Here is a 24,370-nt window from a genome sequence, read left to right as displayed (position 1 = left end):
AGCGTAGAGGCGCATTGCATTCTGTGATCTGTAGTCCAGAGAGAACAGCTACCGCTAGTCCGAGGCATTATGGGAGTGGATTCTCCTCCTCCCGGCGTGCCCTGCGGCATGGGGGCTGGTCCCGGAAGTTCCGAGACGGGTTCCAGGTGCCAGCGAATCCTGTAAGGATCGCGTGGAAATTGGGGTCATGGCGGTGCCCGGCCCAGCGCTCTGCCTCTTCGACGTGGACGGGACCCTGACGGCCCCGCGGCAGGTAAGCGGCGTCCGGCGGGCTGGCGGCAGCCGGTGCAGAGCCCCCTGCTGCTCCCAGACGGGGCTAAGGACCGCCTACCTCCCCTGAAGGGACTGAACTCTACTCTGGGTTCCTGGAGGAATGAGACGGAAGCTCCCACCAGCTCTTCAAGACCTCAGGGTGCTCGAAGAGATGGGACAGGACGGAAAACTCTAGAGAGCAAGAAACTTGTGTTGGGTTGGAAAACGCAGTTCTGGACTCTCACCTCCAGCCCCGGGTTTGAACCCCAGCTCTGCCCCTTTACCAGCTTGTGTGCCCTCCTCAGACCTATGACGTACGGTCTCTGCCTGTATCCTGATGTAAAAGACATAGGTTTCCAGGTCAAACGGACCTGGTAGAGTCTCAGCTTTACCTCCTGACAACTGTGTGACCTTGAGCAAAGTCACTTAACCTCAGAGCCTCAGCATCTATGGCATTAAGTAGGGATATGACCTGTTGCATGTGGTGTTTGTGGGGGTGGACTGAAATCATATAAGTTCATGAAAGTATCTTGCATACGGTAGACAGGGTTCAATAATATTCAGTTAATATCAGCGAACGCCACCACTCCCTTCTCCAGCCCTGCAGTGGAGTGGGGTGATGGAGGAGACCTAGATTGCTGCAGGCTGCCTGCTGAGAGCCTCCTTGGATCCTAGAAACTTCCCATTTCCAGATTTTGTTGCCGTAGGCACGGATATGTTTCATTTAAGATTAACATTTGTGATCTTTGCTCACTGTGACCTCCCTCTTGCACAGATTAGTCACTGAACACCAGCCATTCGAACTTGAGATTTGGCCCAAGTAGCCTCACTGTCTTCAAGTTCTAGCTCTACCCTGCTTAGTTTGGGCCAGGTGGAAGCAGTGGTATGTGTGCTCCAGAATTCACAACGAATGTCTGTGACCTTAGCCGTCCGTATCATTTTACCTTTCTGAGCCACAGGTGCTATGTATCTAGTGATGATGCTCAATTGCAAGTTCTCCAAAGCCCCTTTTTTTTTTTTTGCGGTACGCGGGCCTCTCACTGTTGTGGCCTCTCCCGTTGCGGAGCACAGGCTCCGGACGCGCAGGCTCAGCGGCCATGGCTCACGGGCCCAGCCGCTCCGCGGCATGTGGGATCCTCCCAGACCGGGGCACGAACCCGTGTCCCCTGCATCGGCAGGCGGACTCTCAACCAGTGCGCCACCAGGGAAGCCCAAAGCCCCTTTTTGATTCTGAGATTCAGTGATCCATGCACACTTGTAGGTTGTTAATTAGCCCATAGTGGTCTACAGCCAATGTCAGCAATTCATTGTTTGTAAAAGGCCAGATAGCAAATACATTTGTGTTTGCCGACCATATGGTCTGTAGTAACTACTCGACTTTAATGCAAAAGCAACCATAGACCTTATGCAGGCATAGCATAGCTGTGTTCCAGTAAAACTGCTCTCTATTTGGCCCATTGGTTGTAATGGCCTCGGGTTTACATTCCAAGCCTTTTTACACAGTATCATTAGACCCACTTAACCTTTCTCCCTCTTTCATCCCTGGTAGGATAGTTGTTATTTCCATTTTAAATAAGGAAACAGACTCAGTGAAACCATGACCTTAATTTCACACAAGAGATCTGGTACAAGTCTCTGGGCCTCAGGGCATCGTTATTTGCTAAGTTTGCCATTTTCTGCTACCGCTCCAAGGTGGAGGCTGTTCTGTTACTAGGTGTGTCATTCAGGAACGTGCTTCTGATTCCCAGAAGGTACCAGGATATATAAGCACAAAGTATGAAATAGCAGCGAAACCAGACAACCCACAATGTACTCCCTTAAAACATTTGACACGTGATATTCTTTGGCGAATGTAAGTAAATTTTTACACTCAAAAAAAAATCTAATTTAAAAGAGAATTGTTTCGGGGCCTCCCTGGTGGCACAGTGGTTAAGAATCTGCCTGCCAGTGCAGGGGACACAGGTTCGAGCCCTGGTCCGGGAAGATCCCACATGCCGCGGAGCAACTAAGCCCATGTGCCACAGCTGCTGAGCCTGCATGCCGCAACTACTGAAGCCCATGCGCCTAGAGCCCGTGCTTCGCAACAAGAGAAGCCACCGCAATGAGAAGCCCGCGCACCGCAATGAAGAGTAGCCCTGCTCGCTGCAACTAGACAAAGCCCGTGTGCAGCAACAAAGACACAACACAGCCAAAAAAATAAATTAATTAAATAAATAAATTAAAAAAAATAGAATTGTTTCTATGTGCTGGGTGCTCAAGGTTAAAAAATAAAGCTATTTTAAAAATAAAAAATAAAAACTATTTTAGCAACAGATCTGTTCATTGTACAACCTTTCCCTTCCTCAATACTCGCGTTCTCAAACATTGATAAGCCCAAGACAATCCGAAAGCAATTAAATGGGTTATCTTTTCCTGCAGCTGCTGAAATAGTATATGACCTAAACAGGTAAAATCTAATTAGAGTGGAGTCCAGAGCTTTGCACATTTCAGTGTTTTAGTAGAATTTTGCTGTTCTGAGTACTTTCCTAAGAAATGCCATTGCATCTAAAAGCAGTTGAGACTTAGAACCAGGATATAAACCTGGGTGAATTGTTTTCCAACTTCCTATCATGAAAAATTTCAAACGTACAGAATCGCTGGAAAAATATAGTACCCAAAACATCCATATTCCCACCACTTAAATTCAACAGTGATTGATATTAACTTTCTCTCTTTTTTTAATCTTTTCTGTGCCACTTCCTAAGCTGTAGTCATAAGGGTACTTCACGCCTAAATGTTCGCACCTGCAGCTCTTGAGGACAAGGACATCTGTTGTAACCAAAGTATCGTCATCATACTTAAGGAAACTATCACCAATTCCCTAATATTATTTTATACCCTGGTCCAGGGGTCAGCAAACTTTTTTCTGTAAAAAGCCAGATAGTAAATGGTTGAGGCTCGCAGGCCATATGGTCTCTGTCACAGCTACTCACATCTATAGTTGTGGCCACAGACACCTCGGAAATGAATGGATATATGGCTGTGTTCCAGTCACTCTACAAAAACAAGCAGCATGCTGGGTCTGGCCCACAGGCCCTGTTTTCTGACTCTTCCTCTACACTCAGTTTTCCTTAATTGTCCCAAAAAAGTCTTTTATAATTTTTTTTTAATTTTTCAGAAGGTGAACTTTTAACATTTTTTCACCTTAATTCCAAGCTTTTGGCTCTTTCTCTGTGCTTTATTTTGTCTGGGATGATTTAGAATTCCTTGAAATTATCAGCACAAGAGTTACTTAGAAACATGATGACAATTTTGCTGTGTGGTTATTTTGCTCCAAATCTCTCCTGCGGTGCGGGGTAGTTTAGATGCTCTATTGTGGTCACGAGCAGCTAGGTCTTATTTCCTGTCGAAAAGTATTTGCTGCCATCTGGAAGTGAAAAGGTGCCTCTGACCAGTGCAAGTTGCAGAGCATGTCTGATAGCTGGACAGCAATACCATTTAGCTCATCAGTGTGCACAAGGGTCAAGAGAAAATAAATTACCCTTAGGCTTCTGTTTGAAGGTGGAAGTACTGCATTTGTGTTGCGTTTCTAATATTTTGCAGTCATGGGAATCTTCCCCACTTCTTCCCATTCTGACGTCAGCTCTGAGTAAAGCACTTGTGGGGACTCTGGGACCCATTTTCACAATCACTGACTCAGAGGCCACTAGATTTTGTCTATTAGGTCAAGATTCCACTGGAAGATGTAGAAAAGATTGCACTCTAATGTAAGCCCTTCTGTACAATTTTATTAATCATATGCATGTATTACTCTCAAAAAATTTTTTTAAGAAAAGGAGAAGATTGAATTCTGGATGTTTTTGTACTGAAGTTGAGTTAAGTGGGTTTTTTTTTTTTTTTTTTTTTTTTTCTTTTTGCGGTATGCGGGCCTCTCACCGCTGTGGCCTCTCCCGCTGCGGAGCACAGGCTCCGGATGCGCAGGCCCAGCGGCCATGGCTCACGGGCCCAGCCGCCCCGCGGCATATGGGATCCTCCCAGACCGGGGCACGAACCCGTATCCCCTGCATCGGCAGGCGGACTCTCAACCACTGCGCCACCAGGGAGGCCCTAAGTGGGTTTTTTGTTTTTAATTTCTGGTAACTTTATTTGTGTAGATATTCCATGTAAGTGTACAATTAAGATTGCTAAAAGTAATGAAATAAGAGTTTAAAAACTTCATTGTGATTTGCTTGAACACAGGGATATCGTTTCATCTCAGTTTAAAATTTCTTTTGAATGGGCACACGGTTTGGAATTTAACTAGCATAAAATTATACCACTGAGACCACTATTTATTTATTTTTTTAAATATTTATTTATTTATTTATTCCGCACTGGGTCTTAGTTGCCGCACGCGGACTCTTAGTTGCAGCATGCAGGATCCAGTTCCCCAACCAGGGATCGAACACGGGCCCCCTGCATTGGGAGCGCAAAGTCTTACCCACTGGACCACCAGGGAAGTTCTGAGACCACTATTTATAGATAGAGCTTTTCTTTCAGGAGAGACTCAAAAATCTAGTGATCTTACTCTAAGGCTTTTTGTTTGTTTATATAACTATAATCAACTCTCAACTTCCTCTTTAATCTCATTATGTTATTTTGTTTTAATCAACTTAAATCCATAAATGGAGCACAGTGTAGCATTTGAAAGGACCAGGGTAGATCTACATGTATTATGGAAAAATCACCACAACTTAGTGCTGAGAAAGCAAGTCATTGCACAAGATGTGGAACGAGTCCACTTGTGTTTCAAAAAGTAGTACCTATTTATATATGTTCATATAGACAAGTGTATATATAAATGCACAGGAAAAAGGCTAGAGCAGTACATACCAGCTGTTAATATATTTCTTGTGTGTTTTAAACTAGGTAAAAATAAGTAAAGTTTAACAAGTTTTTTTCTGATAAAAAAGTTGATGTCCCAAAAGCACAACTAAATAGTTGGTCTTATCTGTAGACCTAGAAACCAAATTGGCAGTTACAAAAATAAGGGTTGTATCACTCTTGGGATTTTAGTCTCCCCATTACTTCGTGGCTCTTGACCGTTGTGTTTTCCTTTTTGAAATGCAGAAAATTACCAAAGACATGGATTGCTTTCTACAAAAACTGAGGCAGAAGATCAAAGTTGGAGTCGTAGGCGGGTCGGACTTTGAGAAAGTACAGGAGCAACTGGGAAACAATGGTAAACTCCACATTGCTGGCTACGTTTTGGTAAAAGGTCAACTTCTCATGGGGATGTTGGGACCTGTTGCCATTTAGTATCACAGGAGCCCCGAGCCCTCATCCCCATGTGGCAGGCTTCAGGCTTCCTGCTTCCTTGTTCGGGGAAACATTTTCTCTGCCTTTATTTTTCCTCTGTTTTTAGTCCTATACATAAATTTCTGGAGTTGCTAGTGGAGCAGTTGGTACTCGGATACATGGACAGATTCACCTAGAAAGATGGGTGTCTGTTTCTCGGCCTGCAGTTCTTCCTGTTGGTCCCTATTAACTGCCCATCTGGCCTCAGTTCGGGCGCCGTCTCCTGATGTCCTTCTCACCCAGGTGTTGAGGGGTGCTCTATCACAGTGTTCCCCAGAGTTCCCTAGTCGGGAGTCACCCAGGCTTCTCCCCCACCTAGTGAACCAGAATCTCAAGCCCAGGACCCCAGGGAGGTGGAGGTTCTTATGTGCCCCTTCACTGGAGATTCTGAAGGGCATGGGTCTGTAGGGCATGGGAATCATACTTTAGCAGCTACCCTCAAAGAGAGTCTAGTGCTGTGGGTTTAGCACTCTCTGATTATTGGAAACTGTCTGGTTATGTTTGTCTTGAAGACTAGTGCTGTGGCTTATTCATCTCCATGGCCCCAGGGCCTCCAGGGTGCCTGGCCTATAAGAAATAGCAGGTAGAGAGAGATGGATGGAGCATTCTTTTTGGCACTGTTGACATCTTGGGCCAGTAACTCTCTATGTCCTGTGCACTGTAGGACGTTTAGCAGCATCCCTGGCCTCTACTCACTTGACACCGGTAGTGCTGCCACCCCCAGTGTGACAACCAAAAATGTCTCCAGACCCTGCCAAATGTCCCCTGGGGGCAAAATCACCCCCAGTTGAGAACTGCTGTTCTAGATGTAACATCTTACAGTGCAAATCTGTGTGGGGTGTATTCCTTGAACCAGTTACTGAAAGAGGGATCTGTGTAGTCCCTTTAAAACTCTCTGTTCTGGTTACACTTAATTTTCCTTGTAGGTGCTCTGTTTAGAAACGCTATAAACAACATAATGGGACACATTAAGACCCGGGGATCCTGTTACCTGGTCCTGATTGCCCTTTCTGCCTCTGCTCACGTAATTAACCACAGGCTCAGAGAGGTTTTGTCAGTGTAGCACAGCGTCTACATTTCAGAGAGTAAGAGTCGAAACTCCAGAATCAAAATAGTCACGAGCCAGAAGGAAGTGGAAGACCCACCTGTATCAGAATCACCGGAGGAGCTTGTTCACATGCAGATGTGGGAGCCCCGCCCAAAACACAGTGCCTTGGAATCTGCCTTTTGGCAAGCACCTAAAGTTTGAGACTCCATTAAGATTTATGTGGGTGGCCTTCAAATGTGAATGAATATAAGAATCACCTGAGGAGCTTAAAAAAAAAAATCGGATTCTTAACCTGGGCCTGCAGATTCTGATCAGAACCCTTGGAAGCAGAGCACGGAATTCTGCAGGTTCTCCCCACCGCCCCGGGATGCAGATTCACAGTGGGGTTTGGGAGCCATCGTCGGCTCCCACCTTCCTTTACAAATAAGCAGGCAGAGGTGCGAGGTGCCCACCAAGTCTCCAATCTGCAGCCTAATCGTCATCTGTTAAATTTAGAATGAGGAGCCTTTTTAAAAAAGTTTTTAAGGAGCTTTTTTTCCACCCTCCCAATCTGTTAAGATGAGATAGTCTTTCACAGTCATTACTGGAGTTTAGCATTTTTACTGGTGATTAGTGTTAATCAAGAAATAGAAACACAGGGTCCAATTCATTGCATTCTCAATTTTGTTTTGTTGGCAGTGGTTGAAAAATATGATTATGTGTTTCCAGAAAATGGCTTGGTAGCATACAAAGATGGGAAATTCTTGTGCAAACAGGTAGGTTTGCAAGTATCCAAACTACTCTGTACTACTAGTGAAATGTTTTCTGAAAAGGTATTTGGTATTGAATGCCTCCAGGGAGTTATATTTGGGAGAAGAGTGGTAATGAATCTTCACTCTGTATTTTTTATATTTTGGATATTGAACCATGTGACTAGTACACATTCCAAATTGTTAACTGAATTTTTATAATTGTTTTTCAAGGTTACTTAATCTAATATTTCTATTATGGTAGCAAAGACTAGGGCAAGTTGCCTTGCTGCAAGCATTTCTAAGAGGTACCATGTAGCTCTTATTACCATTAAGATCGTTCTATTCAGACGTAAGAGGAAGCCAAAGTGGAACAAATATATTTTCTATCAGTGTCTGCAGATATTTTAATTGAATAAAAGGCAGTAGCAATAAACTCTTTGGGGCTTCCAGGAAGCACTTAAGAGATAATGAATACAAAAATCTTGAGTAATGAAGCAGAGAATGCTTTTGACTGAGGCCCTTTCTGGTTTGCCTAATGTTTTCAACCAGAGAAAAAGGGAGAAAAGGAGAAAGGCAGTGGGGTGTGTCCCCACCACCGCTTGGTGACCCTCCAGCCACAGAGGTTGAAGACCTGGGTTTGCTGGAAAGCCATTTTGAAAAGGCCTCCCACTGTGTCAAGTAACTCCAGTATTTTTTTTTTATCTAGAATATTCAAAGTCACCTGGGTGAGGCCCTAATCCAGGATTTAATCAACTACTGTCTGAGCTACATCGCGAAGATTAAACTCCCGAAGAAGAGGTGGGTTTGCTTTTAGCAAAGAGGCACCACTGGAATATGGCGTGGTGTCATCCGGTGGGTTGGAGCTAACTTAACTCCAAAGCCAGGTGCTTAGTAAGGGATCACTGGAAACCTTCTGTAAAGCCAGCGGTAGACCGATGATTACATAAATGATGGTGCGTCCACGTGACGGAAGTTGAAAACGATATGCTTTCAAAGGCTATCAGTTAAGGCACATGCCTGTGAAACAGCAGTGTGGGAAAAGCAGCATCGGCCCAGGCCCCAGCTCAGGAGTCTCAAACTAGAGGCCCCCGGGCCAAATCCCATGCAAAGCCCAGTTCAGTTGGCCCCTGGTGGTCAGTAAAGTCTGCATTACGTGCTATCATTTAAAAGTCTGATTTCACACTTTAAAATACCTGGGTTTCCGGCTTCGGCAGCATCTGAAAACCCAGCAGCTCGAAGCTCCCTCCTAGGTGGCAACAGCCTGGCGGGCCGCGCTGGCCCCTCCCCATCCCCCAGTCTGTCGCGGGCCACTTGTCTCACTTTTCTGGCCTCGGTAGGCATTTGATTCGGGCACCTACCTCTTGTTCCGAATACTGTGCTCTATTCCCATTTTAAAATGATGACAACAGCAATGTGCACACATGCCCACAGTTAAAAGACTGGCAGAAAACGGACCATATGCTAACGGCGGTTGTTTCTTGGTAATGAGATTTCAGGTTTCTTTGAACTACTTTTCATCTTCTCGGTTTTCTGCACTTAATGTGTAACACCCTAATGATTAGAGGGTGAAACATTTCTTAAAGGGTGATTGAATTTCAAGACATGCTGGAGTTGCAAGAGTGCTCGAGACCTGTTTCCAGAACTTCCGAAACAGATGCCCCTGCTCGGCACCTCCTCTCGGAGGGCAGGGGCTTCCTTTTTCACATCTGTCCCAGGAAGGGGGATGGATGAGACAGGAGGGACCCGAAGTCCATCTTTCTGGCAGCTGGGAGACGGCCCGTGAGGGTTCCTTATCCTGTGCTGTTGACTTTTATGTATATTAGAAATTCTCCGTTGTAGAAACTGAACATATAACGTACCCCAGGTCAGTTCAGTCTTTACTTTGGGCTGAGCATTGAGGGAGGATAAAAAAGGGATAAGATCCACTCCTGTCCTCCAGAGAGGACGTCATCTAGTGAGAGGGCCCAGCGTGCAGCGCTGTGACTCCGAATTAGCCTGAGGTGCCCGGTGAATTCAGGAGGCAGAGCTGAGTTCCTCCTTGATCGCCGTTTACCCACGTTGCTCGTGGGGCTAATGCTATGTCCCACGCATGCCAGGCAAGTGTAGTAAGACGTCACATCGTCCAGGTCTTCAGGGGGGAAGTGAATGCTTGATCAGCCGCCTTAGTCCTGGTTTTTAGAACAGAAGCCTTTCTACCGTGCATCAGCCTCCCTCCCTGCCTTGGGCATGACCTCTTTTTCTGACAGCTTAGGACCCACAGGCCTAGGATCCCCCCTGGGAATGATCACCAGGGCCCCATACCCCAGTGTAGATGTAGAAGGTGTAGGGGACGGGCTGGTCTGTACCGAGTCCGGGACAACCGGGACGGGATGTTTGAAAAAGTGTCTTAGGTGCACATACGTTGTTGTATCGTTTGCCTCTTTTTCTGCAAGTTGAACACAGCAGGGGAGGGATCCAGTGATGGAGATACCGCTATTTTTACTTTACCTGCTTCCCAGTTTTTTAGATAAACTGGTACTTTTCATTTCAGGAGCCCCTTCAGGGGGTGCTCAGAGCAAGTGCCATTAGCCCCTTTCTGAGCTCAGAGCAGAGCGGTGCCCAGGGTTCCTGGTAAGTGGTGGCATTGGCGTGGAATCTGGTCCCAGCCCCACGCCTGGCGTGTGTCCTCGAAGTATTACTACTGAGCTCACCTGGGGATCCTCAGCAGCTTTTCCTGTGTCGCTTTTCTTGGTAAAAATCAGCATTTCACTAGGTCACTTGCGAAGGTGTCTGGGACATATTTTCAGATTCCTCAGGGAACCTGAAGAGCTAGTAATCATTTTCATAGCTCTTTGTTAACTATAACATTCTCTGCTCAAGAGCAGCACCGTCCAGCAGAAATGTAACATGAGCCACATGTGCCGTTTTTTCCGCTTTCCGTGGCCATGTTTTAAAAAAAAAAAAGCAACGGAAAGGAATAGGTGAAATTAATTTTAATATGTTTTATTTAACCGACTATATCCAAACTATAGTCATTTCAAATATAGTCAGTGTAAAGTATTGTCAATGATGGTTACACTTCTTTTTCATATGAAATCTGTGAACTCTCAGGTCAGATCAGCCAGTTTTCAGGGCTCTCTAGCCACGTGAGGCTCGTGGCCGCCACATGGCCCAGCACACCACCGCCAAAGGCTGATGACACCCGCCTCTGCCTTCGGAATTGCCCCACTTTTTTTTTTTTTTTTTTGACCACACCTCGGCATGCGGGATCTTAATGCCCCGACCAGGGATCGAACCCATGCCCCCTGCAGTGGAAGTGCGGAGACCGCCAGGGACATCCCTGGAATTGGCCCACTTTTTAGCCTGTCTATCTATCTGTTGTGTTTCTCAAATAAATGATGTATCTCTGGGACCTCCGTCCCCTTTTCCTCCCCAGGGGTACTTTCATCGAATTCCGAAATGGGATGTTGAATGTGTCCCCCGTCGGAAGAAGCTGCAGCCAAGAAGAACGCATTGAGTTCTACGAACTGGATCAAGTGAGTCTTTATGAAATAGCCGGGCTGTATGGACGTGTGGTGTGCATCTCTGTGGCCAAGAAAGTGTGCTTCTAATGCAGTGGACTATCGATATCTTTTTGTTTTCCTCAGAAAGAAAGTATAAGACAGAAATTCGTGGAGGATCTGCGGAAAGAGTTTGCGGGGAAAGGCCTCACGTTTTCCATAGGTATCATGCATTCAAGCGGGCTTCACGCTCTGGGAGCCGTTTGCCGGGAGGTGGTTGTGGGCCGGTGTGCTCTTGAACTTGGACGGTGACGAGTTTGCAGCTGGGGCGTCCATGGCGGGTAACTGTCCTCCTGCCTGATGAGCACTAGCTGAGACTCGGGTTAGGAGATGACTTCCAGGCTGCTGGGTTTGGTTCTAAATCCTCGCCCAGCAGGATTTTTCCTGCCTGCACTTCTCCTAGTCAAAAATAAGAGCAACTTGCTTAATGAAGAGTGAGAACTTATCCCCACACCTTTGGGCAGAAGACAGCTAGCTCATGGGTGACTCTATAGGAGAGAGGTGGGACAGGCCCTCTTAGATCAAGTAGACTGAATGTGTTCTGGAATCCTGTAATGTTCGAATGGCAAGGAACCTTCGAAGTCACTTGGGCTGGTTTTACAAATCAAGAAGCTGAGGCCCAGAAAGGGGAAGGCGCTTGTCTAGGTTCACGAAATTTCTGTTCATAGTGACAGGCCAGCATGCGGCCGTTTCCGGTGTCTGATGCAGAGCTCTTCCTGCAGCGCTGATGTCTCTGCCTCGCTTTTTGGTGGAATATGCCTGTCAAACGCTTTAAACAGACCGACTTCTGCTGTCAGTGCTGACAAGCCATACTTAGAGCCCTCTCCTTTCACCAGCTCAAATAACTGTACGCTTGCCAGAAAACTGGAATTGCAGAGAGCCTCTGTGTAAAAGATGAATGGGTGGCTTGTTAAGTATCCTTGAACTGTGAGATGAACATCTTCCCTGACACAGCTCTGAAAGGGTTTTTGTTGCCCAAGAAAGCTGCCTGGCAATCCCTGTCCATGGGATTTTCATTTTCCTGCACGACGAGCTGGATGCATCCCGCTCCCAGGCTCTCCGCCGTGCGCACAGTGCAGCTCCAGGGGAGCACGGCTGAAGAAAGCTGTTCGCAGCTCTTTCACCGGCCTGCTTTGGGCTTCATTTAAGCACGCTCTGCAGACCACTCTGGTGCAAAGCCATTGTGGGTCTCACTCTGAGTCAGCACTCTGTGTCTCTTTTGTAGACTTTAGATTTTTAGGTTTTAGGTGAAATCACGGAGAAAAAAAAATCATGCAAGAATTAATTTCTAGAACCTACCCGTAAAGTATTGTAATTAGCAAACTGAGGTAATAAAAATCAACCTTGGCACTGCAGTTGCCGACAAGATCAAAGGGCACATTTTCTTTCAGTGACATATCATGAGCCTCCTTTTCACCTTTAGCTTGTGTGTCTCCCTCCCCCCTCGGCAGGAGGCCAGATCAGCTTTGATGTCTTCCCTGATGGATGGGACAAGAGGTATTGCCTGGGACATGTGGAAAAGGATGGCTATAAGACCATTTATTTCTTTGGTGACAAAACCATGCCAGTAAGTATGGAAATGTTTTTGCAGTTTCATTGTTCAATTTGGGTTTGAAGAGGGAGGAAGCAGACAGATGGGCTCTTCTCCCCCCAGCCACACTTCACCTGGCAGCCCAGCTCAAACTGAGTAATGGCTTCTGTCCTATGAGAGGGGGGTGATGGACCCCCCTCTTCTCTGCGCTCAGACACCCGACACCTCTGAAGGCAAGGAGGGAGCCTTTCAGTTTGGCTTTAAGTGTCACCACCCGGAACGAGACCCAGCGCTGTCATCAGATCCTCTGTTCCAAAGCCCTTTTGCCGTCTTTGTTTCGTGTTTCCGCCGTGTTTTTTCCCCAGGGGCGTTCATTTAGGTTGGGCGCTAGGAGTCCTAAATGGTAGGAGGACCAAGAGTCTCGTGAGTCTGGAATTCAGGAGAGATGAGAGGTGGGGGGTCAGGCCTGGGCATCACACACTGAGGGGCAGGAGGCTGTCCCGGGGGGGGCTGTCGGAAATCCCAAGTCCGGGACGGAATCTAAACTGGGGACTGATGGGAATTCCCTGGCGGTCCAGTGGTTAGGACTCGGCGCTTTCACTGCCAAGGGCACAGGTTCAGTCCCTGGTCGAGGAACTAAGATACCTCAAGCTTCTCAGCACGGCCAAAAAAATAAAATAAATTGGGGACTGAGAGCAGAGCCAGGTGTTAAGAGGCCAGCAGGAGGAACTTCCCCAGAGCCGCCGAGGTAGCAGGCGAGGTTCTTAGGACAGGTGGGTCCCCAAGGGGCTGGATGGAGGGGCTTTGCCACCATCGAGGCCCAGAGGAGGCTCAGCCCCCGATAGTCACTGCCCAGCCCGGGGCTGCCTCCCTTTACCTTCCTCTCGCACCCCCGTGCCTCTCTGCTTCCCTCTCACGGGCCACCCAGTGGTGGTAGCTACCTTGCCATCAGGCTCCTGTCTCAGGCTTTGTGGCTGTATTGCAGCAGCAGAAAGGCTGCATGGATGGAGTTTTTAATCCCTCCAACCCCCGGTCCACCCAGAATGCGTGCTGTTTTGCTAAGGTCTCTCCTGTGTGGACCTGCCTTTTTCAGTAAGATCTCCACGTGCTAGTCTTCCAGCGTGAAAGGGACTTCTGGATGGTATAGTCTCATGTCCTGCTTTCCAAATTATAAAACTGGGGGAATTCCCTGGCCGTGCAGTGGTCAGGACTCCACGCTTCCGCTGCAGGGGGCCACGGGTTCAATCCCTGGTCGGGGAACTAGGATCCCACAAGCCGCCCTCGCCGGTCCCCCCTCTTCCCACCCCCCATCCTCCCAGCTTCATGCTGATTCCTGCAGTCTGAGAAGACAGCTCTTCAGACGGGCTGAGCAGATTGTTCTGTGATGATGACGTTCTTGCCGTATATAAGCCTCAGCTGGGACTTAGCAGGATGGAATGCAGTTCTTGAGATAATCAGAAAACAACATCTTTGGGGAATTCTTCATTTGGGAATTAGAGAGTTTTCTGTTTAACCACTGCATTACCACACGTCAGTTATTTTTTTTTTTTAATCTTACCTACTTTTAAAAAATGGATACTATCGAAGGGAGGTACCCCCCCATTCTTAATTAATAGGCATTCATTGTAGAAAATTAGAAAAAGCATGAAGAAGAAAGGAAAAGTCACTTGTAAATCACAGCTGACATGCCTCTCAGCCTCTTTGCAATGTATATGACCCCAAATGTGGGACACGGTGTGTTCACTGGTTTCTGCTTTTGTTCTCTTAACATATTTCGTTCCCCCCACGTCGGGGAATGTTCTTTGAAAACAAGCTTTTAATGGCCGTATAACATTCTAGCATTTAGGCACAGATGATTTACCCATTTCCCTAGCAGAGGCCCTTTGGCTTTGTGGCTGTTTGTTGTCATCGCGAGCACTGTAGTGAACACTCTTGCATTGTTCTTTGCCCTCCTCTCTGATCTTTTTTATCAGTGGTTTCCTGGAGATGGGAGTTAGCAGTCCAGCCATCTAAATCTTTTAACAGCCTGAGGCACTGAGCAGTCCAAATACAGTAAAAAGCCCTTTCCCTGCCAAGCTCAGCAGGCTTAGATGCCTGCCAGGCAGCTTGGCCGGGATCTGATGTTGCACCATGTCTCCCCCAGCCCCCGCCCCCCACCCCGAGCACCTCCAGAGAGCAGAGGGAAGAGGGAAGAGGCTGGCCCTGGCTCTTCTAAATCCTCGTTAGTCCTGGAAACTCCCTCATCCATCCCGGCAGCCACAACAGGCAGCGTCCATCGACGCCCAGCTCCGAGTTCAGCTTACAGCCCCTCGGCCCGGCCTTTGGTGGGAGTAGCGGGGGGCTCGGTTTGCTGCGGGGAGGGAGATGGCCAGCGCCTGGGAAGATGCACCCAGGCTGCTCTGCCTGGCTCTCCAGGGGGTTGCGCCTGCCAGCTCAGCCCCAGCCTTGCCGAATTCCCAGGCAACAGTGCCTCTGCTTGTTTAATGCTTCTTGTAAAAAATATCTTGACTTGAAGTCGGGGCAACGTGAAAACCCATTGGAACACTTCGTGAGCATTACCCACTGATGGGTGTGACTCAGCAGTTCGACTTCGGTTAATTTGGCCCTCAGTTCACTCCTACTTGTGTAGAAAGGGCTACAGAGAGGGGCAGGCCAGCAACAACCCCGCCCTTCGCAGGAGGAGATGGAGAAATAAACGGGGGTCCAGCCACACAGCGGAATGCCAGGTAGCGTAAGCACAGCTGGTGTGGAGCAGTGCTGGTAAGAGGCTCCATTTTTGTGTAAAGACAGAGAAATCATCTCTCTTCGTGTCTGCTTGTAAGTGCACACGGGGGGTCTGAAAGGGTACCCCAAAATTACAGAGTTACCGTGGGGGTGGGACGAGGATGGGAGAGACCGCTGTGACAAGACCCTGTTTTTAAATTTTTGAGCTGCGTGAAGGTGCTGTCTATTGAAAAATAAAACTTAAAAATGTCAAATTGAAAAGAGGAAGGGAACAAAGCTTTTCAAGTGCTTCCTCAGCGTCACCCCTGAGCAGGACACTTCCACGCCGTCTCCCGCGGTCCCCACCGCAGCCGGGGGAGGCGGGGGACGCGGGGGCCCCGCAGAGGGCCAGCCGCTCGCTGAGTGCGGTCTGGAAGCCCCTGCCCTTTTCATTCTCCCCTCTCACTTCCAAAACACTAAGACCGCTCATCCTTTACAGTCAGCATGAGGTGCTAGGCTTGGAAACCGAGAGCACCCAAGTCGGCCCCCCAAAAGCCCGGCGCGGTGACCACACGCGAGTCTGTCTAAGCCTCAGTGCCCCGGGCCATCCAGGGGGTTGTGGGTCCGCTTCCGAAGGACCGAACAAAGTGAAAGGTCTTAGAGGGAAGGCAGTTGGGGATGTGCCTCTTTCCCAGCGGCAGGCCTGGCCTGCATCCAGAGGCTCCTGCTTTTAAGGAAGTTGTGTTCAGGCTCACCTGGTACTGAGGTCGCTCTGTGAGATGGGGGCCTGCGGGACGGGTGACAGGTTGCCCTTTGTGAGTGGTACCCAGTGACCCCTGAGATTCTGTTAGGCCTTTGGCCGGGGCCTGGGCTTCCTTGTGCCTGGCATCTCCCGGCATCTCCAGGGCTCCCAGGCTCCTTAGGGCTAACAGAAGTGCAGAATGTGTCCTTGGGACAGACCTGCCTGACTGTTTGTTTCTGTGGCAGAGTCTGAGACCCAGGTCTTGTGTGGCTGGTGGCAGGCTTAGGTTAGCGTGGGGCGGGGGCCGCTCGTTCCTGGAGGAACCCGGGGCAAATCGCCGCTCCCTGTGGTCTGAGCCTCCTGGAGGAGGTGGGACCAGATTAGAGGTTCTCAACCCTGCTGAGGAGAACCCCGGGCCCCCTGCAGGAGGACAGGAAGCCGGATGCTGTGCAGGGGAACCACGGGTCTCCACTGGGGCCTGCCTTCCTTCCGGACCCCAGAATTGGTGGCCTCGTTGGTCCAGGGAACAGGACGGTGGACCAGCCCGACCCCAAGGCAGGAGCATCCCTCACCCCAACGCTCCTGCTCAGGGAGACCCAGGCTTCAGGCCCCCAGGGCTCACTGGTGTCCACAGCATCAGCATCTCCCCGATGTGCTCCCGTGCCAGGGCCCCTCACGCATCTCTGAACCCCGTTTTACGGATGAGGGGAGCTGTGCCGGAGCCATCGCCAGACCCTAAGGGGCAGTCACCCAGGGGCGTCAGCCCCACCCCTAGCCTGGTCATCACTAGATTCTGAGCCGCTGGTCCTCAGCCCTGGAGGCACATTGGAGTCACCTGATTGCTTTCAAAACCTCATGACCCTCGGGCCAGGCTGTTTTTGACCATAGCTGTTTACTTCTTTCTAGGAAAAAAATCAGCACAGTTGTCTAAGAGCATTCATTTTCAAACGTGAAAGCTGTTTGAGGTTGTTTTCATCCACAGCTAATTCTGACATATCGGGAGAGCAGCACACACCGCGGTCAGGTAGCGAGTCCTCGGGTCCCCAGCCTCCTACATAAGCCCTGGGCACCCGGCTCTCCTGTGGCCAGAGACACCCAGGCACGGGAGCTCTTAGTGCATCCTGCGCCTTTGGCCCCCATGTCTCTTGTTCTTTTCCAGTTTTATTGATGTATTTTTAAAGCTCCTGCAGTGACTATCACTTGCAGCCAGGGGAGAACCCCTGCTCTGGGACCTTTGAAGGCTGAGCCTTTGTCTTGGTGGCCTTTGTACCCATAATGGATAGAAATTGGCTAAGTGCTTATTGAACTACCCGAGGTAAACGTCCATGTGCAGCTAGAGAGCTTGTCTGTGCCGCGGGCAGGTATCCACACAGCAGAGACCCCCTGCGAGTCATGTCAGGTCCTGTGGAGCAGGGCACGCAGCCGCGGGCCAGGGACACTGATGTAAGATAGCCTGCGCTGCGACCCAGACCTTGGCCTTGTAGGGATTAAACATTAATGGGCAGCCTGCGCTGATCCAGGGCCTCTACTTTGGGCCTGCCAGGTACACCTTAATGAAACATGATCACTTACTCATCCCTTCGCTCCTTCCCTCCCTCTGTCTTCTCCCAGGAAACAGGAGCTTTGTTTTGGAGCTTGCATGATCACTTACTCATCCCTTCGCCCCTTTCCTCCCTCCCTCTTCTCCCAGGAAACGGGAGCTTTGTTTTGGAGCTTGCAGCCTGCGGGTGGATGAGCCTGCCCAGCAGGAATCCAGTAACCTTGGTGCACATGCAAATCCAGTTTTGAAGTTTTCTGTTCACTGTAGCCTTATTGTTCTGGTGCGTGGCACTCACTAGCTTGGTGTTTCCGTTCTGCTTCTCCCGACCTCACTCTGAGTCTGGTTTGCAAGGTCTGTGCAGCCCCAGGAGGGAGCCCGCCCGCTCTGAGGCCAGTTGCCCTGCGGGAGACTTGAGCAGTGCGGGCAGTGCAGCATTGCTGCCCTCCGAGAGCAGCGGGCCCCACCGGGCTGCAGGAGGTTTCTCCTTCCCGGGCGATCGGAATCTCTGGACCTGGCTTTGGTACGAGTCAGTGGCTTACAAGGCAGCTTACAAGACAGCTCCCCGCCGTCGCCACCAGCAGGCCCTCTGTCAGGTGAGGCATCTGTTGGGCACCCGGGACACCCTCTCCTGGGTGGGGCAGGCGTGGCATCTGTGAGCCTTGCTGCTCCAGAGGTCCTGCTCCCCAGAGAGTGGCTTCTGTCTGCCTTGTACCCTGGCTGGGGGCTGGAGCCTCCTGTTCTCCTCTGCTTCCGCTTTTGAGTCCTCATCCCCCATCCATTCTCCAGAAAGTTCCTCTTGTGAAGTGAACCTGATGGTGTGAAGCCTGGCTCCTGGCTTTCTGGAGGCTTCACATAAAATCCCAAGTCCTCGTCTCAACCTGCGAGGCCTCAGGGCCCGGCCCCTCCCTGGCAGGCTCTAGCCTGGCAGGCTCCAGCCGGCTGGCAGCCTTTCCCGGATGGGCGGTCACAGGGCTTGTCCCTTCTCTTCCTTCAGGCCTCTGCTCAAAGGCCTCTCCCCTGTCACCCTGGTCCCCTCCCCTTATTCTTTGCAGATGCCAGCAAAGCATCCACAGAGCCGTTTAAGTCCATCTTAAATGTAAGCTTGGAAGGCAGCCCTTAGGTGGACTTCATTTGTTTGCCACTGTATCTCCAGCTTCTGAGGCCATGCCTGGAGGGTAGTGAGCGCCTCACAAGGTTTGTTGGGTTAATCCGTGGAGAATAACCCCTCCCTCCAGGGTCGGTGAGTGACACTGGAGTGAAAGTGTCCCCAGGTGGGTGCTGGGTTTTTCTGAATAGAGCAGGAGTTCTTTCTTCCTTGGTTAGGTGCTCTGTGCTGGTTTCCCCACACCAGGCCGTTCCTAAGAGAAATCTTTTTTTTGTCGTAAGAATTGTCTTCACGTGTACTTGTTCAGGAGATGCTGGCCATGAACTGGGGGCCAGCTGAATGACCAGAGCCCCTTCACAGGACATAAATTCGTGAGGCCCGCGCAAGGCTTGGCAGGCTTCTGGGAAAGAACATTCGCCAGTGTGGCTCCAAGGTCATGGCCTCCCAACATGGCTCCACCCAGCGCGCCTTGGGCCCAGGCAGTAGTCCCTCATGAGGTCTATGAACTTCACCTCCTCCTAGGGAAGCCGTCTGCTTGGGGGTGGGTGGCTCTTACAAAGATGAGAGCAGCCGTAATTTCAGGTGTCAGTTGTTTAAAAGGATGTCATTTTCGTACAGAATCATTTTCTCCATACTGGCTTCATGCTCTGTGTTTTATGAAAAGAATCCATTTTCTCTGCAGTGTTTCTCATCACATTATAAACTAATTGTTTTTTTTTCAAGATTTTGCATTAGACTGCTTTCCAATGTTATGAGGAAAATACAGGAAATTCCATGAGAAGCGAAGCAGGGGCTTTCCTGCAGGGCTGTGGGTTGTGGAAGCAGCATTCCCCTGAGACAGGCAGGACTGGGGAAGGGGGTGCAGCACAGACTAGGCGATCCACAGTCACAGGAACCCCCCACTCCCAGCATGCCTGGGCCCTTCCAGACCTGGGCCTCAACTCCTAGGGGCTCACCAGGGGGAAGGAAACGTGAAAACGCTAGGAAGCGGCGCTAGCTGCGCGCTGGTGCTGCCCCAGGATTGCTCGTCCACCAATGGCCTCGGTGCTTTGGGCGAAGTTCCGCTACGATCCCCATTTCACAGATGGGGAGCTGCCCACATACCCCCCTCAACGGTGCTAGACCAGGATCTGAGCCCAGGCCACCAGGCTCAGACTCCAGCCACGTGGGCCTATGTAAACTTCAGTGAATCAGACTCAGTCCCTCTGTCACAGGCCTCACGTGTGGCCTCCATCTGCTCAGAGATGGACCGTGTCCATCGTCACAGAAAGTCTCGAGGACAGTGCTGCTCTGGACTGTCTGCCCTCCTACAGTCCCCCATGACCTGTTAGGAAAGTCTGGATGCGGTTAAAACAAATTGATGGCGGTGAGAATTCTGCTTTCTTGATAGAAAAATAAGCCTCAGACACATCTTCACGGGAACACCGTGATTTCTTTCACAGGCATAATTGCATGTTCCAAAGCTAAACTGCAGTTCAAGGGAAGGTGAAAAACCCTTTATCGGTACGACAGTACCCTTGTTGTTCCTCTCCTGGGGGCTAAGAAAAGGTACCTGAAGAGATGCTCTGCGCCCGGTAAAATCGCACGGTCCTCATTTCTGGTCCTATTTCTCTGGTGGCCCCAGGCCCCTGGGTAGCAGCAGCCTTGGCCCGGGAGGAGCCAGGTGGCGCCTGCATCTGTGCCGTGTCTTCACAGGGTGGGAACGACCACGAGATCTTCGCAGACCCGAGGACGGTGGGCTACACCGTGACGGCGCCCGAGGACACACGCAGGATCTGTGAGGAGCTCTTCTGCTGACCATCCCTCTCCCCGTGGGAGGGGGGTCCCGCCACGCCCACCCCCAGCCCACTGTACAGTTGTCACTCGGGTCCTCACTCAGCAGGGAAATGGCCCTCTGCCTCCAGTGCTAGCAGCAGCCAGAAGGGAGAAGAAAAGGCTTGTCAAGAATGGTTCAAAGGACTGTCTCCAACAGAGGGTTTCATCCCCACCCCGAGTCTCAGGACCCCCAGCCCTGCCCTGATACATGCGATCACAGTACACCTGGGGTTTTTTTGTTTTTAAACTTCCCCATCATTCTAGAATGATACAGGAAGAACGAGTGTGCCTGGACCCTCCCTGTTTCCTCATGGGTCTCGTGGAAAATGTAACAGATACTCACATTGGGACCCTCTGCATCAGTACCAGGATGGGGGCTTTGGTGATGAGAAAGAAAGGACAGGACGTTTACAATGATCTGACCCTGGGACAGATGGTTAAAAACACTTCCAGAAATGAAGCTCCCCCGTGAGAGCGCTGGCCGAGTGACCACTGACCCCAGGGACTTTGCACCTAGCTGGCCCAGGAAGCAGGGGTAGCTCTGTATCCACTACACTTTGAAGAGCCTGCTGGTTTCCTAGCCATTGGGACAGAGGCAGTGGAACCAACCCTGCCGAGAACTGGCACACGGCCCTCCCGGGACGCAGCTCTGAGCCCAGGCCCAGAGACTGACCGGGGCGGTCACACTTCACCCAAAGAACCTCCTCCTGCTGTCCCCAGGCCTGTTTGCCCTAGTTCCGCAGGGATCAGGGGAGAGCCTGAACTAACAGATCAGGAGCTGTACCGTTTCTCTGCCAATCTTTGAATAATAAGCCCATCCACCCAGGCCTTTGGAGCTACCGTGGTCGGGCCTGCAACCCTCGCTCCTCCCTCCCGCTTTCTGCAAGTTCCTTGTATAACTGGAAGGCAGCTCGGAGCCTCGTCCACAACACAGAACACGGAAGAGAGCTTTCCAAGAAAACGGTTGCTGTGTCACTTTTGAGCATCTCCCTCCACAGACCAGTGCCAGGGCCGGCATCAGTCCAGGCATGGCCTCTGCTGGAGGCTTGCAGACCTGAATCTGAAGTGGGGATTGCAGAGGTGCTCTGAGCAGCCCACCTCTCAGCCCCCACCAGGTACCTTCATCACAGAGGAACCTGGTTCCCCCCAACCCTCCCCCAGCCCGGCTTGTCTCAGCTCAGGATCAGCGCCAGGCTGTGAGGTCAGCCCCCTCACCTGCCCAGGGCCACACACTGGTGTGACGGTTCTCACTCGTTCACAGGGCTCTGCCGTCCTGTGGCATCCTTCCTGGCTGAATTTTACACGATACTGTAATGATCTTTCAAAATGAAGAGTAGCAAATTAAAGTGATTTTATTGTTTCCTATTTTTCATTCTGATTACTGTTTTCTCCTCAAGTTAAGTGAGTTGGTATCTTCTCAGATTCTGGGGGAAGAGCTCAGCCCTCTTGGACCTGAGGGGCCACTCGTTGCAACGCTGATGTTTCCACGATGTTGGGGGTTGCACTTTCCAACTGACACAGACCCCCCAGGCTTTTCTGCCCACTGGGTAAGGATCCAGTATTCCCTAGAAGTTTCCTTAACATATATCAAAACGAGACAACTGAGTCTTACTCAGACTTGTCCCAACTTTCATGAGGTGGAGGGTGCGCTGTTTCTCCACCCTGCACAGGGCTGCCCTGGGTAAGTACCCCGAGGCCGTCAGGCTGGGCCCCCTGCCCTGCACTGTCACAATTCCCTCAACCTGCCTCCCCACCTCCAACGACTTCAGACTTTGCACCATCCTTCCCCTGCTGCTGTGGTCTTATCCCGGTCCAAGCTCCCTGGCCATGTATCCCACCTCTTCTCTCTTTAGGCATTCCCCAGCACCCGCCCCCGTCCCCGAGGGCCTCCCCAGCCGGGCTCCATGGTGAGGACACCAGGTAATAGTAGGTGAGTAACATGCAGGCAGCAGCGGCTGATGCCTTACACGTGCTCGCAAAGCAGCCGCTTCTGTCGTTGGCAGGTTAAGAGCCGGCTGCCCGGATTCAGATGCTAGTTCAGCTGCTGCTGACTGGCTGTGTGATGGAGGATGAGTTCACCCCAGCCTCAGTTTGCTCATCTGTCGAATGGGATTATAGTCCCTACCACACATGTAACTTAACCGCGTTAACTTCAGTGAAGTGAAGCACTTAGAACGGTGCGTGCTATTGCTAACTTAATCTTCCCCAGAAACCCTGTAAGATGGGACTGTCAACCCTGCTTGACAGACGAGGATAAGTCATTCCCTCAGCCTTCTTCGGTTCCAGGACGGTAGACAACATCACAAGAAATGCAAACACGGTACCTAAATGCTGAGCAAGAGGGAAGCAAAGAGGTTGCCCCAGGTCAGCGTGGGGCTGTTAAGAAAGCTTCCTCCTCCCCTTCCCCACCCCCTCCACTGTAGAAGCTGACCAGGTATTTAGCCCCAGGCTCTAGGGCTTAAGAAGCCTCAAGGGAAAGACCACTAGCAGCTACTGGCCTCCGGGAAGGCCCATATAAAGCTGTGAGGAGCCTGAACTTGATCCCGCCGGAGGGGCCGGGGAGGCCCATCTGTGTGACAAGGGTAGGTCTGTCTAGCTCCCGGGCGGGGAGTGACTGGAGGACCAGCAAGAAACAAGTATGGCAGACATTTGGGTGAGGCGAAGGTGGCCTAGGTGGCCCTGAATCACTTCCTCTCCGAGGGCTGTTTCCCTCTCCTGCCTAGACAGGGCCAACTCGGCCAGGCCTCCAGGCTCCCTTCCACATCTGCCCACCCCCCGCCCCCCTCACCCTGGCTTCCACCAAACCCTCCCTCCCTCGAGCCGCATGGCACCACATCTGTTTGGGGTTCAATGCCTACTCCGGCCTTTCCCTAATCAGGTTCGATGGGCTGGTTATAATTTTTCCTAATGCACTCTGAAAATCTGTATATTTTTACAATAAAGATGTTCACCTCTGCACACCCAAAGCCATTATCTACCTCCCAAGGGAAATGCTGGCCAAGGAAGACCTTCACAGCCACTTGTGCCCCCTGCATCTCCCTGCTGCACTCCTGGAAACCAAGAACCCGGGCTGCCTCCCCTCCCACTTCCCAGCTTCCCTCCATCTGGACCGCCCTTGGCCAGACTGCTCGGCACACAGTACCAATTTAAATGCATCAGCAGCGCGTTTATCCACAGCTGACCACGTAAGTGGCATTTTCTACTGTCATGAAGCCACATCCCACTGCTAAGCTTGCCTACGCACGAGGATGATGATTAAGGAAGAAGGGCTGATCCCATTTTCTTATTCATCCCCCAAAAAAACAGACTGCAAAGTAGAATGACTGTCAGCCTCCTCGGGGGAGACACCCTTACCTGCTGGCTTCAAGGAAAAGCTCCCTGGCGGCCAGATTCCCATTAACACATAACGCAGAGGCTCACGCAAAACAGACTTTACTGAGAGAAAGGTGCTGGTGGGAGGAGACCTGCAGTCAGGAATCCGGATTCTGTGCCCAGCTCCATCGCTAACACAGTCCATCCTCCCAGAGCCTCTGGAGTTTCTGTAACTTGAGACTCTGTGCTTGAGTGGGGAGGGGTCCCTTCCAGCTCTGACTGAGAAAGGTGGTCACCAGGAAGGACAGAGCAAGAGCCATTTACAAAGGAGTCTGCACAGCGAGAGAGCCCAAAGTTTAGCTCAGAAGAGCAGATCCAACTCCCAGCCCGCTGGCGGGCTGGCAGGTCACACGGAGCCCCAACCGTGTGCCAATTTGAGGACAAGGCAGTGGAGACACCTGGGGGAGCACGTGGAGGGAAGGCGCAGGCTCTCAACCTCCGGGAGCCTGCATGGGTCTTGGGAAGTGGCTCTGGAAGCACGGTCTGCACCCAACAGACGGGTCTCCGAGGGCCACCTGGGGATGGACCATCCAAGGCTGGAGGGGAGAAGGCCACCGCGGGGCAGCAGAAGGCAGAGGCAGGAGGACCCTTCGAGGGGCAGGACTTCCTTTAACTATGATGTTTCACTGCATACTGGTAACCAACACACTTACCTGCCTATTTAAAACAACTCCAG

The 24,370-nt window shown here is 50.7% G+C and overlaps 2 protein-coding genes across 2 annotated transcripts in view; both read left to right on the top strand.

Annotated features, from left to right (window-relative positions):
• LOC308628585 (barrier-to-autointegration factor-like) overlaps positions 1–24,370 on the top strand; it is a 144,109-nt gene that overhangs the window by 14,908 nt on the left and 104,831 nt on the right. The window lies entirely within an intron of this gene.
• Positions 106–21,687, top strand: PMM2 (phosphomannomutase 2). The gene is made up of 8 exons (XM_081255671.1): positions 106–253; positions 5,341–5,452; positions 7,295–7,371; positions 8,054–8,145; positions 10,763–10,862; positions 10,974–11,049; positions 12,338–12,453; positions 20,203–21,687. Exons 1-8 carry the CDS (start codon positions 188–190, stop codon positions 20,302–20,304), a joined length of 741 nt encoding a protein of 246 aa, XP_081111797.1. The 5' UTR covers positions 106–187; the 3' UTR covers positions 20,305–21,687.

This window comes from Mesoplodon bidens, assembly GCF_964165515.1.
Source record: "Mesoplodon bidens genome assembly, chromosome: 15".
NCBI classification, from domain to species: Eukaryota; Metazoa; Chordata; class Mammalia; order Artiodactyla; family Ziphiidae; genus Mesoplodon; species Mesoplodon bidens.
This window is presented reverse-complemented; position numbering and strand designations above follow the sequence as displayed.